The sequence below is a fragment of the Microdochium trichocladiopsis genome (assembly GCF_020744255.1).
Source record: "Microdochium trichocladiopsis strain MPI-CAGE-CH-0230 chromosome Unknown B0I36scaffold_6, whole genome shotgun sequence".
Classification (NCBI taxonomy): Eukaryota; Fungi; Ascomycota; class Sordariomycetes; order Xylariales; family Microdochiaceae; genus Microdochium; species Microdochium trichocladiopsis.
This window is the reverse complement of record NW_025763549.1, coordinates 425368-439663: the sequence shown is the minus strand read 5'-3', so window position 1 is coordinate 439663 and position 14296 is coordinate 425368. Positions and strand designations below refer to the sequence as shown.

Genomic DNA, 14296 nt, shown 5'->3' with positions numbered 1-14296 from the left:
GCCTGAATAAGTTCCCCCCTTCTCATGACATGCATGACCCCGTTCCAGTCTAGCCTGCCCAGCTAACGCCGGCACCTGATGGACCCGACCCCAACGATGACGAAGCGACAAGCCTTTCCCCCCCCCCAGGCGTGCGCGGCTAGCCCAACCGCCACTCCGCACGCCCTCCACGCGCTAGCCGACGCCACGATCTGGAGCCAGCCAATGGCAGGCAGCTTTGCTGACCCTTGAAATGTCCCACGCCACTGACAGATCCGCCTCACGATCGACAGCGGAGGTATTGTTACGCACGGCTAAGCTTCTTTCTCCGCGTTGGTTACTAATGCCGTGTCACGACAAGCTTCCCGTGGTCTCGGAGCAGGGTCCTCAACAGGGAAGGTGAGACAGATCAACAGGACTGAGGTGTTCGTCAGTGGCGCTGGCTGAGGGGTCAGCCTCGGCAGATGGAATTTCTTCCGCGGGGATATGGTCAGTGGGCTTGTTATTTAAAGAACAAGAAGATCCGGGGTTTCTATGAAGGTTCGTGCAGAAGCAGACATCACGATCATCATCAAAATGCGGTCTACCATCACAACAATCGCGGCCCTCAGCCTTTCCGCCGGGCAAATCGCCCAGGCATTCCCAGCTGGCTTGTCAGATGCCGTGGCCGGCATGGTACACGCTCAGCAGGAGCGTAGTATCGGGGATTGCCCATTTGCCAAGGCCAAGAGACAAGCCCCTGGCGTTACGCCCCCCTTTTGAGCAACCAAGGGGATCACGCCTTTGTCGCGCCAGGCTCTGGAGATCGCCGAGGACCTTGCCCTGGATTAAATGCGATGGCCAATCATAACTATTTTCCGCATAACGGAATCGGCACCATTGCCGATTTTATCGAGGGCTGCCAGGCGGCGTTTGGCATGGGCGTTGATCTGGCGACTTTTCTCGCCATATATGGCGCCATTTTCGACGGCGACCTCACATCATATAGCATTGGCGGGCCCTCTCCTTCCCTGCCACTCGTCGGTGGCCTGCTCGGCCAGCCACAGGGTCTGTCGGGTTCTCACAATAAATATGAGAGTGACACCTCGCCCGTGTATGGCGACTTGTACCAGTAGTGGGTCCCACTTTTCCGAGTCCCACTTTTTAAATCACAGCGACAACCACAGCTAACAATCTTCCCAGCGGCAACAACGTCCTCCAGCTCTCGCAGTTCAAGTCGCTGTACGAGCTGGGTCAGACCAACGGAGACTCGGTCGACCTGGGCGTTCTGACCAACTGGCGCGCCCAGCGCTTCCAGCAGTCCATCTCCGAGAACCCGTACTTCTTCTACGCGCCGTTCAGCGGCACGATTGTCAGCTCGGCCGCGTACACCTTCATCTACCGGTTCATGGCGAACCACACGGCCGAGAACCCTGAGGGCGTGCTGGACGGGGAGACGCTCAAGTCGTTCTACGGCGTGACGGGCGACTACCCCAACTTCAGCCACCAGCAAGGGCACGAGAAGTTCCCGGACAACTGGTACAAGCGCAACCCCGTCGATGCGTACACGATCCCGTACCTCACGCTCGACGCGACGGCCATGCAGCTCCAGCACCTCGAGTTCCTGCCCGTCGGCGGCAACACGGGCACGGTCAACTCGTTCACGGGCGTCGACCCGTCTAACCTGACGGGCGGCGTGTTCAACGCCCAGAACCTGCTCGAGGGGAACAACGCCGTGTGCTTTGCCGTCCAGGCCGCCCTGCAGATGGCGCCGGACTTGCTCAAGCCGCTGGTGAGCGATGTTGGCGCGGCCGTGAGCCAGCTGTCGAGCGCCGTCGGGTCGGTTACGAGCGAGTTGAGCTGTCCGCAGCTCACCCAGTTTGACGACTCGCAGTTTAGTCAGTTCCCAGGATTCACGAAGTTGAAGGCGGACGGCACGTATTAGTTGTATGTAGCGTGTGTAATGGGAAATAATTTTGTTATTTGACTGGCTGTTACGATGATACGCGTGCTCTCGTTTAGACATTCAGACCACCCGAGCGGCCTTGCGCGTCAGGGAGCTCATGCCAAGAAGAGTCTCTAGAGTCGTTAGTCTATGATTCGTGAATGGTAGAGGTCTACAGACATCTACACAGCCGCCTCTGTGCTCTTTGGCGGTTCTTCTACGGCTGCCTCTGCCACAACCTCCGCAGTAACGTCTGGAGCATCGTCTCCTAGCTGCTTGTCCTCCCCGACTTCCCCCCTCTCGAGACCATCGCCATCCTCGCCCTCACTGTCCATGCCACCACCACCGTGCTCCAACGCAAGCCTCAGCCTCCTCAAGCCAGCCTGGGCCTTCTTCTTGGCGCGCCGCTCAGCGGCCTCTTTTTCCCGCGCCCGCGCCTCCTCCATGCGGATCATCTCCTTCTCACTCCACTCAGCAAGGTCCTTGGTCGCGTCGATGGGCGCGTTGCGGTATTTGAGCAGGTAACCCTGTAGCTGTGCTGGAGTGAATGTGTGATCAGGAATGATCTCGCCAAACTCGGCAGCCAGCTCCGCCAGCTGCTCCTCGTCGACCTGGACGGTAGATGCAGCCGCCGCCTCGAGGTCCGCGCTGTGGTCGGGCATGTACATGCGCAGGAACATGAGCCTGGCGGCGTCCTTGCTGATGTTGCCCAGGAAAATCATGCGGTCGATGCGGCCGGGCCGGACCAGGGCCTCGTCGAGCTTGTCGGCAAAGTTGGACGTCATGAGGACGATGCGGCCCTCCTGGGACGCGACGCCATCGAGGACGTTCAGCAGGCCGGACAGCGTGCAGTGGCCCGCGCGTGGCGACAGCAACGGCCTGCTGGCCCCGTCGTCGTTGTCATCCTGCTTCTGCTGCCGCTTGAGGCCGACTGCGTCAATGTCCTCGATCAGCACGATGCACTGCGGCGGCAGCGTGACAAAGAGCCGCTCCAGATCGCCATCCTCTCTGATCGTGGGCAGGTGCAGCAGGTACAGCTCGAGGCCAAAATAGCCGGCGAGTGCCAACGACAACGACGTCTTGCCGGTGCCGGGCGGGCCGTGCAGGAGGTAGCCACGCCTGTAGGGGATGCCCCTCTCCATGTAGAATCTCCGCGTCGATGCCTTCAGGTAGTTCTCAATGTCGGCCACCAGCTCGTCCTTGACTGTCTTGTCAAAGTGCACCGTCGCGAGCGGGCGCATCGGCCGGAGGATGGTTGTGTCCCAGGCTTCCCTGTAGTGCTGGTTGCGCGACGCCCTGACGGTGATGAACGCCTCGCGCTGCTTCTCTGCAAAGTCCCGGCAGGTCGAGAGGAACCGCTTGACCGGGTTCACGGACCGGCCGAGGCACATCACGACCAGCGGCTCGTAGCCCGATGGGGCCACCGCATATTCATCTGGCATTTCGCTCCCGAAGCTGCTGCTGCGGGACGCGCTCGAGTCGGGCACCCGCCGCACAAAGAAGAGATTGCGCTCGTGGAAGAACCATGTCACGCCAAACGTAGGCAGATACTGGATGGGCACGCGCTTCTCGTGGAAGAAGTCGATGCGCTGCATCGACGCCCGCCGATAGGCGTAGTGGTCGCCGTTCACATCCTCCGACTGCGCGGTCAGGATCCTGGTCTGCTGGCGGGCGAGGACATTGGCGCCGAGCCAGTTGAGCACCTCGCGATTGAGCCGGTCGGTGCCGGAGATGGAGATGGAGGCGGTGAAGAACCGGGTGATCCAGCCCGAGATGCGCAGCGCGATGCCCTGCAGGTGCTGAGCGCCGGACGAGAGGGCGCCAAAGACGGTGAGGGCGAGGGCGAGGCTGGTAAGGTCGAGGTTCAGCCAGGTCTGGAAGAAGCGCTGGAAGAAGCGGAAGCCTGGCGCGCTGCTCTCGAGGAGCCGCTGGAAGGAGACGGAGTTGCCCGCCAGGCCGAGCATGCTACTGTCGCTCCCCACGCGGCTCGACATGGTGGGCAAAGGCGCGTGTTCAGGGTGTTGGACTCATCTAGGAAAGTTGAATGGATGCAGAAGTCGTAGCTGATGCTGAGGTGAGGCAAAGCGGGGATGACGTAAATGATGACGCAGGCAACTGGCAAGCAAAATGAGAAGAAACAAAATCGGCGTCGCAAGGGACGCAAGACTTCTTGACGATGTTTGAGAGTGGTCGTGAATATGTGTGAAGCCAGAGGCTGACCGCCAGGTAGCCGCAGGGTGAGGCTGTGTACGTAGTGGTGCGCTGGCTGGCTGCAACGACTGTCGGCCCTGTGGGTGAGTGATGCCTGCAAACGCTCTGCACGGTCAAAATCGCGTCGCACGAGGCACACTCAGGCAGAAGCCTGATGGCGCTAGTTCCTGCTGTAGATCCCAAGTTTGAAGAGCCTGGATGCCTGGGAGCTCAATATTTCAAAGTGCAAACATGAGGCGTTGGTATCCCCACAAGCCACGCAGCCTCTTCACGACACCGGCGCTGCCTGTCGGATTGTATGAATTCGGGTCGCTGGTCTTGTATATCCACTCTAATACTGTCGCAAGAGCTCATCTGCCTATTTATATGTGTTGGTCACTCGTCACGGCCTCTCTGGCTGATGACTGCAAGCAGTCTAAGGAGAGACCCCAAGCCTCTCTGACTGTGGCTCCTGCTTCCCGTTTGTTCAGGTATAAATACAATGCCCACAGCCATAGCGGGACATGACTCATTTCATGGTACAACGCCGTTCCGCGGCGCGGGTATTTGCTTGTCGTCCTCAATCTGATGGTGTCTTATATGGTGTGCTTCGCAATCTCTGAGCCCCTGGAACTCCAAGGCCACTGGCGAATGCCTTTCGGCTGCTACACTTCTGCAGCTCGGTACTTTTAACGGATTCGTAGATCGTGGCTCGCTCAGAAGCCCATGTTGTTCAGAAAGTTGATGACTTGCGGCTTCTTGTGGCCCTGCACAATCAACGTCAGCATCTGCATAAATCAACACGCGCACGCACTAAGATCCCCTCACCTTGATGACAATATGCCTCGTGGTGTTGTTAAAGGCAATATCCCCGTTTCCGAGCTCGAGCGCAGCCTTGAGATCCTCCTTCAGAGACGCAATGTTGCCGTCCACCATCTTGATCTCGGTCGTCTTGAGGTTTCCTCCGCGCTTCGTCTTGTGGTAGACACCAAAGTTCTCAAACTTGTTCTTGCCGACATAGTAAGGGACCTTGGCTCTCGGCGCAGTTGAGGAGCTCGCGACAGGCTCGGCTGGTAATGTGGTGGCTATCGTCTCAGCCGGTTGAGCTGGCTCTGCTGTGCTGCTCGTGACGAGTGACCGGAGGTGAGGTACGGCCACCGACTGGGATTGGCGGGCCTGCGCGGGCCGGACGAGGGCGGCCAGTGGCCGGAGTGTCCGTGTGAGCATCTTCGCGATAGGCTGGGTCTTCGAGCTGAACCACGAGACGTTGCGAGGTCGTGTCAGGAATCAATCGCCAACATCTTCACTTTTCGGCAGGGATCTCGCCATGCAACACGGCAGGCCCGCGCCCCATTCCAGGGTAGGTATATGGGTTAGTCATCAGCCTCGTTTGGAGTTGAACCCCACTCTCTAAAGTGTTATCGCTATCGTTTGCCCAGAGGTACATCTCGAGGCCAGCTTGTCGATGCAGCATCACGACACAACGAGACACCGTATTGCCGTCAAAGATGCAATAGCTCATGACAAGTCATTATCATCCCTTTCAGTCACAGAAAACTGTGTTTCTCTGCACTGTCGGCGCTGGGACACTCCCCCGGCAAAAGCTCGGCTGAACCCTCCCCTCTCTGGCCTACCCACAACCCACTTTTCCTCCTATTATTCGCGTGCCGACTTTTATTCTGCCCCTCCATAGCCCAAGCTGCGCAGGTGGTGCCTGAAGGACGACGACGACGACGCCGCCGACGACACACGACGACGACGACAGACAACCACCCATCATGGCGGAACAGTACGATCTCCTGCCCAAGCTGGTCAAGCACCTTGACCGGCACCTCATCTTCCCGCTGCTCGACTTCCAGGCCGGCCAGCTGCCCGAGGATGCGTCCGACGACGAGGTCCGCGCGGTCACGCAGGCCAAGTACGAGCTGCTCAAGACGACCAACATGACCGACTTCATCGGCAGCCTCAAGGCCGAGCTGGACGGCCTCGACGAGCCCGCGCCCGAGTTCAACGAGAAGCGGCAGCAGGTCATTGCCCGCATGGAGCAGTACGAGAAGAACACGGCCAAGCTCACGGACCTGCTGGGCCGGGAGGACGTCGTCAGCAACCTGCGCAGCGACAAGGTGGCCAACTTGGACTTCCTCAACAAGGACCACGGCGTCACCCCAGAGATGGTCGACGCGCTCTACGACTTTGGCAACTTCAAGTACAGCTGCGGCGACTACGGCGCGGCGGCCGACCTGCTCTACCAGTTCCGCGTCCTGTCCACGGACAACGACAAGGTCAACTCTGCGACCTGGGGCAAGTTTGCCTGCGAGATCCTCACCACCAACTGGGAGGGCAGCGTCGAGGAGATGCAGAAGGTCAAGGAGAACATCGACACCAAGCTCTACAACAACCCGCTCGCCCAGCTGACGCAGCGCACGTGGCTCCTGCACTGGGCGCTGTTCCCGCTCTTCAACGACGACGCCGTCCGCGACGGCCTGCTCGAGCTCTTCTTCAGCCCGGCCTACATCAACACCATCCAGACCAGCTGCCCGTGGATCCTGCGGTACCTGACCGCCTCGGTCATTACCGGCCGCAGCCGCGCCCGCAACTCGAACCAGTACCAGAAGCAGCTCAAGGACATGATCCGCATCGTCAAGCAGGAGGCGTACGAGTACAGCGACCCCGTCACCGACTTTGTCAAGGCCCTGTACATCGACTTTGACTTTGAGGAGGCCCAGAAGCAGCTCTCCCTCGCCGAGGAGATCCTGCGGGCCGACTTCTTCCTCACCCCCAGCGCCGACCTCTTTGTCGACTCGGCCCGCCACCTCATCTCCGAGAGCTACTGCAAGATCCACGCCCGCATCGACATCAAGGACCTGAGCAAGCGCCTCGGCCTCAACCAGGACGAGGGCGAGAAGTGGATCGTCAACCTCATCCGCGACACCCGCGTGGACGCCAAGATCGACTACAAGGAGGGCACCGTCGTCATGAACCACCCGCCGAGCTCCGTGTACCAGCAGGTCATTGAGCGGACAAAGGGTGGCTTCTTCCGGACGCAGGTGCTGTCGGCCGCCGTGGCCAGGTAGAAGCGAGATCTTGTTTTGCCTTTAGCGATTAGACAGGCGTGAATGACGGGAGAGGATGATGAGTAATCATGGGAAAAAGCCGGGGACGTGTCATTGCGGAGTGTGCGACACCAAGAGCTGCCCCCCCACGAGACTTGATTGATGGCTTTTTGCATGACGCGGCGTTTTGGGGTCTGGTTCAGCCATAAAAAACCGGCGATTAGAATTTTGATGCATTGTCACACACACACTCTCTTTCTCTCTCACACAGCCCCTTGACGATGATGAAATTCTCGGATACCAAAAATGGAATATCAAGCCTGACACCCTGGGAATTCCTAGAGATAACGCCCATGCTGGTTTCAGACCTGGGCTCGGCCGAGAGTGGGACCCCTCCAGGTCTCCCGTGGAACCGGGCATCCATGTCATCCTGTCAGCCGTAAGACGCCAAGTCGCATTCCCCCCGGAGCCGGGCCACGAAACATGTCATGTCGTGTTGCGTACTCAGCACGACAGGTCCCATCTCCCGGTTCCTCTCCCAGGACGCCCGCCCGGGCCGCGCCTCATTACCACCAACCCTGCCCTTCTTACCCTGCAGTGGATCCATCATTGTGTCGTCAAAACCTCAGCATTCTGTCATGTTCCCTCGGATCCGAGCTCGTCCAGCCAATACAAGTCGCCTTTGGCGTCGGGCCTGGCTCCGGTTGGCGCGCTTGTTTTGCCAGGGAGCACCATTCCGCCCCCGCCCCCTTCGTTTCGTCTCGATGTCCGTTCCTTCCCCAATCCCAGGGGTGGTTGCTCGCTCGCTCGCACCACAGCGGCCCATCACCGCTCCTTTGGCCGTCTCTCCCTCGGGAGGGGAGTGAGGGGCGGCGGCCGGCTCCCAACAGGTGATGCTTGCGAGCCGCTGGGCAGGGGGATCGGGCTGTTATTGCTTGTTGCTTGTCCCTTTTCTGGCGGAGATTCCCCAAAGGGCTCCCTGCCTGCATGTCTACCTGGTCTTGCCCTGGCACCTGGCCGGGGAAAGGGGGGGGAGGGGCTTTCCAAGGGTCTTTTGAATCTCTCACCTTGCAGAATACCATATGCTTCGCCGCCTGTTCTCGGCACGACCACGCATACACACAACGGATGGGGGGGGGGGGGGGGGGGGGGAGGGGTGGATAGGTGTTTATCCCAGGATCGCCGTTCCGCCCCGCGGCAGTTGACCAGGAAGAACAAGCTCGGACGACTGCATAATCGTGCATGCGGGCTGCAGCCAATTGCCCACCGGCGCGCTGCGGGGAAAAGAGGAGCAAGGAGAGAGAGAGAGAGAGAGAGAGAATGCGTGCTAGCTTCCGACTGCACCCACCAGCAGCATCGGACACGACGTCAGCATAGGCACTCGGCTAACCCTGGGTTGGGCAACCTCCGACGATGTGGTGGTTGGGGTCGTCAGCGTCAACCTTTGCTGCGTAGTGATTCCAAAGGGGTCTAGGGGCCCCCCTTAGACAGTGAGCGACAGAGACAGAGGGAGGGGAGGGGGGGAAAGTGTCTTAACAGAGCTCTAATATTGCCGAAGCCGGTGGCGTCCGTCACGTCTCGACTTACCTTGCAACCTGGCGCCAGTGGGCCAACGGGCGCAGGGCTGGCCTCGTGAACGCGCCACTTAGGCTCCGGCGCTTTCATCCGCGCCTTCCTGGCAGACGCACGCCGGAATGCAGCCGCTACTTGCGGCTGGGGCACGGACGTCCTGTGCTTATGCTCAACCGCAACTCGGTGGCGCATATTCGGCCTGGTTATGACGGCGGCCAAAAGCTGGGCGGCCAGAACTGCAGTGCTTGAAGATACCATATTTGTCAGGCGGAGGTTTCACGATCGACTACGGACAGGGCAGATCTCGGGTGTTTTTACAAGAATGTTCGTCAGCCTCCGACATCGCAGACCCTGCCGATCAAACATGTGGCACAACGAGGCGGCTGACAAGGAGAACCAGGCACTGCACAGCCAAGGATCTGTGCCAGCGGCCGGTTTTGCTCTTGTCATTTGCCTCGGCACGTACTCCCGAAAGCCCCCCCCTCACCGTTGTATTGTCCTCGAGGTGGTCATCGTCCATCCTCCACCAGTGTATAGTAGATGAGAAAGCCGTAACGACGTGACGCAGCACAGGGGGACAAGACAAAACAAGCCAAAAGCAAACCCCATTCCTTGTGCTACGGTCCACGGCTGCCGCCGTCTCTGGCACCCGTTTTTGCCAGGAGGGCTCTCGGGATGAGCCCTCCGTCGCACGAGCTATGCAGGAGTAGCTCGTCCAGCAATGCGTGTATATCCTCCTGTAACCGCGCTGCGTGTGCCTCGAGCCGACGGTTCTCGTCGAGGAGCAGAGCCTCGCTGGGGGCGGCTGAGAGCGTGGTATTGTCGGCTTGCGGGAGATGAGATTGTTGGTCCGCATGGGGATATTGATGTCCGAGAGCATTCACCTGGCTCTTATCTACTGCATCCGAGCCGTGGTGGTCTTGGAGGACACTGCAGCCTGGCCCAGAAGACTCGGCCCCTTGCTCGGGCACGTGGCCACTAGTTTCCATCGTGGCCCTTTTATCTTAGGATGCCCCCCGATGGCATAGGTGGCTGCGATGGTTGGGTTTTCGTGGTGACAGACTGCAGGTGGGAAGTAACAACGGCAACAGACCCATCATGGATCGGTAATGACTGGTGCTTGCCTTTTTGTCAGCCGGTGCTAGCGGGAATCCCACTGAATGACGTGAGCAGAGGAACACTCGGGCGTCACGCAATCCTTATAGCCAGCCCTACTATTCGCGTCCGCAGAGGAGGGGCCCCAGCCGTCATGCTTGCCTGCGGGCGGGCAAAGTTACCATAGCAGGTGGGGGAAGAACCCCATCGAGGGCTCTCCCAGCGGCAAGGCGAGGTTTGATGTTACAAGGACGTTGCTTGCAGAGTCGACGGAGCCCTGCTGGTGCGGTTGTGAAGCAAAGTGATGCGCCGTGTGCGCCTGCACCAATCAGCGGCCAGCAAAGACACGGCTATTCGACCGCAGGCAAATAGCGCCTTCTGGCCAATCAGATGCCAGCTGCTGGTCGGGTGCATCACCGACTCGGACGTCCAATCACGTGCTTGGGTCGACGGTGCACGGCCATGGGCCCGTGACTTGCAACTTCAGGAACCGTCCCTCAGACATGCCGCCCATGATCTCGATGACACCACGCCTTGGCTGGGGGCCGGCTCCATCCAGGCACACACGCTCTGCGCTGCTCGCTGTCTCAAGCCTCGACCGCCATCGCTCTCCGCGTGTCATGGCACGCGCAACCCACAAGTGCGGTCCATGATTGCAAAGCAGAGCCGCAATCAGCCGTCCGTCCTGTGCCTGCGCCGCCGTCGCCAGCTGTCCCTGCTGCTGAAATCTCGACAGAGCCCTGCCGTATCGGCCCGTGGCCCTTTCAAGTCGAGAGCTGCTGCCCGACCCTGCCTCCCCCATCGTCGCCGAGCCCCGCGCCCGCTTTTCGACCTCTGTGGTCTCTGATTACGGGGTGCCTGCCTTTGCCGCTAGTCCGTCCAGCTGGCTTTGCCAACCGCGACATTCCCTTTCTTCACCTCACCTTCCATGGCTGCTGACGTCCGGCGGCAGCACTCTCAAGCACTAAGCCGTCTGGCCTGCCGTGTCTCGAAATATTGTCCTCCTCCTTCTCCCTCTCCTGCACCTCCCGAGGGCCACGTCTGCTTGAGTCGCGAGGGCCGTCTGCCAGAGCAAAGCACAGCTTAGTCTCGCGTCGTCTGCCCCATGAGCGGCCTCAACCTTCGGCCGTTGCTGCCGGCTCCCCGGGGGCCCAGCACCGACGACGACACCACCTCCGACTCCCATCCCGCCCGGCGACAGAACTCGGGCGCCTGTGACCGCTGCCGCAGCCAAAAGAGTCGTGTAAGGGTGTCCCTTTTTATTTCTCCCCCTTCTTTTTCCGAGTGTAGCAGTTCATTCCTCGCTGACCGCTGCTGCCGTGATGGGACCCCTCCTTGCCAAAAGTGTGACCGCAGCCGGCCCAAATGCAGCCTCTGCGTCAAGCGACAAGTCCACTGCTTCTACAGCGCCGATGTCAAGAAGCAGTCTCTCGAGGTCCACAAGAGGCAGGGCGAACTCCTCCACATGATGCGCACCGCACCAGAAGACGAGGCCTTGGATATTCTATTTCGTCTTCGGGCGACGGCCGACCCGCAGGCCGTCCTCGAATCGTCTCGAGGCAACATGAGCCGGCGGTACCAGCCTTCTGCCATCGAGGCCGCCCAGTCCAGCTCAGCGCCGACGACCTTCTCGGCTCTCGAGTTTGAGTTGTCCATGCGCCACACCCTGCCCTATCCGCCCATGTCGCCTGTAGACACGGCGTCAGTTGACCTGAAGCCGATCACTCCCATGAACGGGACAGACCACGTCTCCCCTGCCCCGTTTGATCCCCGCCAGCATCTCCACGGACCCGGTGTCCAGGAGAACTTGTGCGACGACCGGCTGCAGAACCTCGACATCTCGTACTGGACGACCGTGCCACTGCCGAGCAATGTCGCTGCCAGGATAATCTCGACCTATCTGCAGACAAATCACCCAATATGGGGCCTGTTTCATGCTGATCTCTTTGTTCGTGACCTTGTCGAAAAAAGACTCGAGTTCTGCTCTTCGTTTCTCGTCAATGCGCTGCTCTGTTACGCATGTGTAGGTTCCCGCCCCCCGGTCGCTTACCACTCGTGCAACAGACGCACCTCTTGCTGACCGCATACTCTTTACACAGCAAGCGTATGGTGTGACAGACCCCAGCTTACCGGCACTGAGCATCCCTTTCGCGCAAGCCACAGAAGCCCTGTGGCGGGCCGAGCGCTCCACGAATTCCGTCATGAACATTGCTGCGATCCTGATGTTCTCCCTATGTTGTCACACCACAAATTGTGGCGTCAGTGTTGCCGAGCTCATGGTCGATGGCCGGCGCATGGCAGAGCATCTACACCTCTTTGGGGCTCCGAACAACACCACTGCGGTGCACAACAGCTTCGATGCGCTCAACGACGAGTGGAAGCGAGCAACCGCGCATATCGCCTGGGGGGCCTATGCCTGGATGACGTAAGTTGGCCAGACGCCCTCCGTCACCCGCATGGTGTTGATTGTGAAAGAGGATCAACCTATACTTTACCCCGACCATGAAGCCGATCCACGCCCCGCCGTCGTTTCCGATCCCGGGTGGCCGCGCAGCGGATCGATCGGATTGGCCCGTGGATAGTCTGCCACCATACTACGGCAGTACTTTTACTGCCCTCTGCCAGCTCTGGACCATCATGCAGGAGGTTGCCGCGCTTGGACGGGGCTGAGAGGGCAGTGCATACGCCGGGGTGCCCCTAGCCGCGGCCGAGGCGAAGTTCCAGAAGCTACTGTATTGGACAGACTCATTGGGAAAGGACATGACGCTGACGGCCACCAGCCCTGACCCGGTGGTAGTCTCCAGTAAGCTTTTGCTGTCTGGTTCCGTTTCCCGTAGCCCTGTCCGTCTTACAGGACTGACAACTGGACACGCGTGGTCAGCATGTTCTTCCATTGTGCGGTGCTGGACCTGTTTCTGCCGCTCTGCGACAGGGGGCAGTCGCGCCAGCGGCTATACTCGTGGCAGTCGGAAGACAGCTCGGCGGAAGCAATCTGTCGCGCCTCGACGAATCAGCTCAAGCATATACTGGTCGACTGCCGCCTCCATCGCCATCGCGCTCTGGCTAGCCTGTGTACGGCGGCCTTTATCCGGGTGAGCAACGCCATGTTGCGAGACGCCGGCCGTGGTCACATCATGCATGCGAGGCAGATGTCCTCTGAATCTGGCGGCGGTGCCCCGGTCCGCGCTCCTGCTGTCGACCCGGAGTGGCGGTTCTATTTCCTGCTCTGCCTGGCCAACTGCCAGGACATGCTGATCTGTTTCACTCTGGCGGCGCCGCTAATGCGGGGGCTGCTCGCTAACGCCATGCAGCAAGGCGTCATGTCGGCAGCGGAGGCGAAGACGATAGTGGTCAACCTCGAGGCCAGGGCGACCAGTCATGCGGCCGAGGCGCTGTGGGAGGACTTTGGCGAGGTGCTGTTGGATCTCAACCATACTGCTGTGAGGCCGATGGAGTCTCAGACCAGCAAGATCTCGGGCAAATTCGAGGAGCTGGTGGCCTTTCAGGACTTCACCATTGACGAAGACTTTATGCAGCCGGGTGAAGGCTCCGGCGGTGCGGCGCAGGCCGGGAGGCGTGGGGGGAGAGGCAGCAGGAGAAGAGCTGCGGCCACGGCAAGGACGGGTGCAAGGCAGGACGGAGTGGCGAAACGGGCGTAGATATGACTCCTTAACCACGGCAGTGGTCCGGGCAGGCGTGGAGTTTCCGACCTAAGGGCCACAAAATAATAGTGTAATTGAAAGTGAGACGAGTGGGACGAGAGGAAAAGAGAAAGTACTTGAAGTACTGGTCCAGATGTAGCAGAGCTTCCCCTGAGCAGACAGGCGTGAGGAGGTGCAGAGCGGCTGTGGGGGCCGCATCCTGCCCGCACATACAGGTACGGGAAGTGCCGATCCTCAAGAATGGCATGTTCCGGTCCAGATCGTGATTGTCTAGGCGCGCGCCCACGCGAGAAAGTTGCCAGGGCAGGATCAACGGTGCGGGAGAGTACAGTGATCATCCGCGGAGCAAACGCCCCGCTCTAAGCGCGCGGGCCGTCCTTACCCCGACTGCAAGACCGAGACTGGACAACTCCTCCTCCTGGCATCTGCCCTCTGCCTGAACCTCGCCTTTGACGTACATTAGCACTGTCGTCGTCCCATCGCGACGAGCAGCAGCCCGGCCCAGGAATGTCTCGCGCCACGGCTCGTCCGCGCCGGGGGCGTTCTCGCCATGACGACCCCAAGAAGCCGTCACCTTGGCAAGCGGCGCCATCTCCGGCTGTGGCTTGCCCGTCCCCTCTCGAAGCTCAGCGGTGAATGGGCTGTGCCGTGTCTCGCAGGTGGCATGATTGGTCCGCAGTGGTCGTACTTGTGATTTATCTGCTGCGGATGGGCGTGTCCCGGTCCGTCTTCCGCGCAACGTTAAAATGCCAAACATCGCCACTACCTACTTGAGCATGGGCATCGCCAACTCTCGTCATCGATGTTGGAGATCATACGAC

At 60.0% G+C, this 14296-nt stretch overlaps 9 protein-coding genes across 9 annotated transcripts; 5 read left to right on the top strand and 4 right to left on the bottom strand.

The window, feature by feature from the left end:
* Nucleotides 1-737: 737 nt before the first annotated feature.
* Nucleotides 738-1903, top strand: B0I36DRAFT_410408 (Chloroperoxidase; the record flags this gene model as incomplete). The annotated part of the gene is made up of 2 exons (XM_046161910.1): nt 738-1093; nt 1162-1903. Coding segments are annotated over 2 exons (1098 nt in total), but the record flags the coding sequence as incomplete, so codon positions are not given.
* Nucleotides 1904-1912: 9 nt separating this feature from the next.
* On the bottom strand, nt 1913-4123 carry B0I36DRAFT_324726 (P-loop containing nucleoside triphosphate hydrolase protein). The gene has a single exon (XM_046154149.1). The coding sequence runs from the start codon at nt 3895-3897 to the stop codon at nt 2086-2088; it is 1812 nt and encodes a 603-aa protein (XP_046011180.1). The 5' UTR covers nt 3898-4123; the 3' UTR covers nt 1913-2085.
* A 686-nt stretch (nt 4124-4809) lies between these two features.
* B0I36DRAFT_363502 (mitochondrial large subunit ribosomal protein-domain-containing protein) lies at nt 4810-5320 on the bottom strand (the record flags this gene model as incomplete). The annotated part of the gene is made up of 2 exons (XM_046158817.1): nt 4810-4860; nt 4922-5320. The coding sequence occupies 2 exons, from the start codon at nt 5318-5320 to the stop codon at nt 4810-4812; spliced, it is 450 nt and encodes a 149-aa protein (XP_046011179.1).
* Nucleotides 5321-5871: 551 nt separating this feature from the next.
* On the top strand, nt 5872-7167 carry B0I36DRAFT_374591 (eukaryotic translation initiation factor 3 subunit E; the record flags this gene model as incomplete). The annotated part of the gene is made up of 1 exon (XM_046160287.1): nt 5872-7167. The coding sequence occupies one exon, from the start codon at nt 5872-5874 to the stop codon at nt 7165-7167; it is 1296 nt and encodes a 431-aa protein (XP_046011178.1).
* A 502-nt stretch (nt 7168-7669) lies between these two features.
* On the bottom strand, nt 7670-8276 carry B0I36DRAFT_126913 (uncharacterized protein). The gene has a single exon (XM_046148139.1). The coding sequence runs from the start codon at nt 8226-8228 to the stop codon at nt 7764-7766; it is 465 nt and encodes a 154-aa protein (XP_046011177.1). The 5' UTR covers nt 8229-8276; the 3' UTR covers nt 7670-7763.
* A 746-nt stretch (nt 8277-9022) lies between these two features.
* B0I36DRAFT_126862 (uncharacterized protein) lies at nt 9023-9858 on the bottom strand. Its single transcript, XM_046148137.1, has one exon. The coding sequence runs from the start codon at nt 9596-9598 to the stop codon at nt 9077-9079; it is 522 nt and encodes a 173-aa protein (XP_046011176.1). The 5' UTR covers nt 9599-9858; the 3' UTR covers nt 9023-9076.
* Nucleotides 9859-10789, top strand: B0I36DRAFT_126863 (uncharacterized protein). The gene has a single exon (XM_046148138.1). It carries the CDS (start codon nt 10118-10120, stop codon nt 10658-10660), a length of 543 nt encoding a protein of 180 aa, XP_046011175.1. The 5' UTR covers nt 9859-10117; the 3' UTR covers nt 10661-10789.
* A 129-nt stretch (nt 10790-10918) lies between these two features.
* Nucleotides 10919-12483, top strand: B0I36DRAFT_363500 (uncharacterized protein; the record flags this gene model as incomplete). Its single annotated transcript, XM_046158816.1, has 4 exons — nt 10919-11056; nt 11159-11836; nt 11913-12238; nt 12291-12483. 4 exons carry the CDS (start codon nt 10919-10921, stop codon nt 12481-12483), a joined length of 1335 nt encoding a protein of 444 aa, XP_046011174.1.
* Nucleotides 12291-13794, top strand: B0I36DRAFT_324718 (uncharacterized protein). The gene is made up of 2 exons (XM_046154148.1): nt 12291-12616; nt 12695-13794. Exon 2 carries the CDS (start codon nt 12696-12698, stop codon nt 13470-13472), a length of 777 nt encoding a protein of 258 aa, XP_046011173.1. The 5' UTR covers nt 12291-12616; nt 12695; the 3' UTR covers nt 13473-13794.
* Nucleotides 13795-14296: the final 502 nt, after the last annotated feature.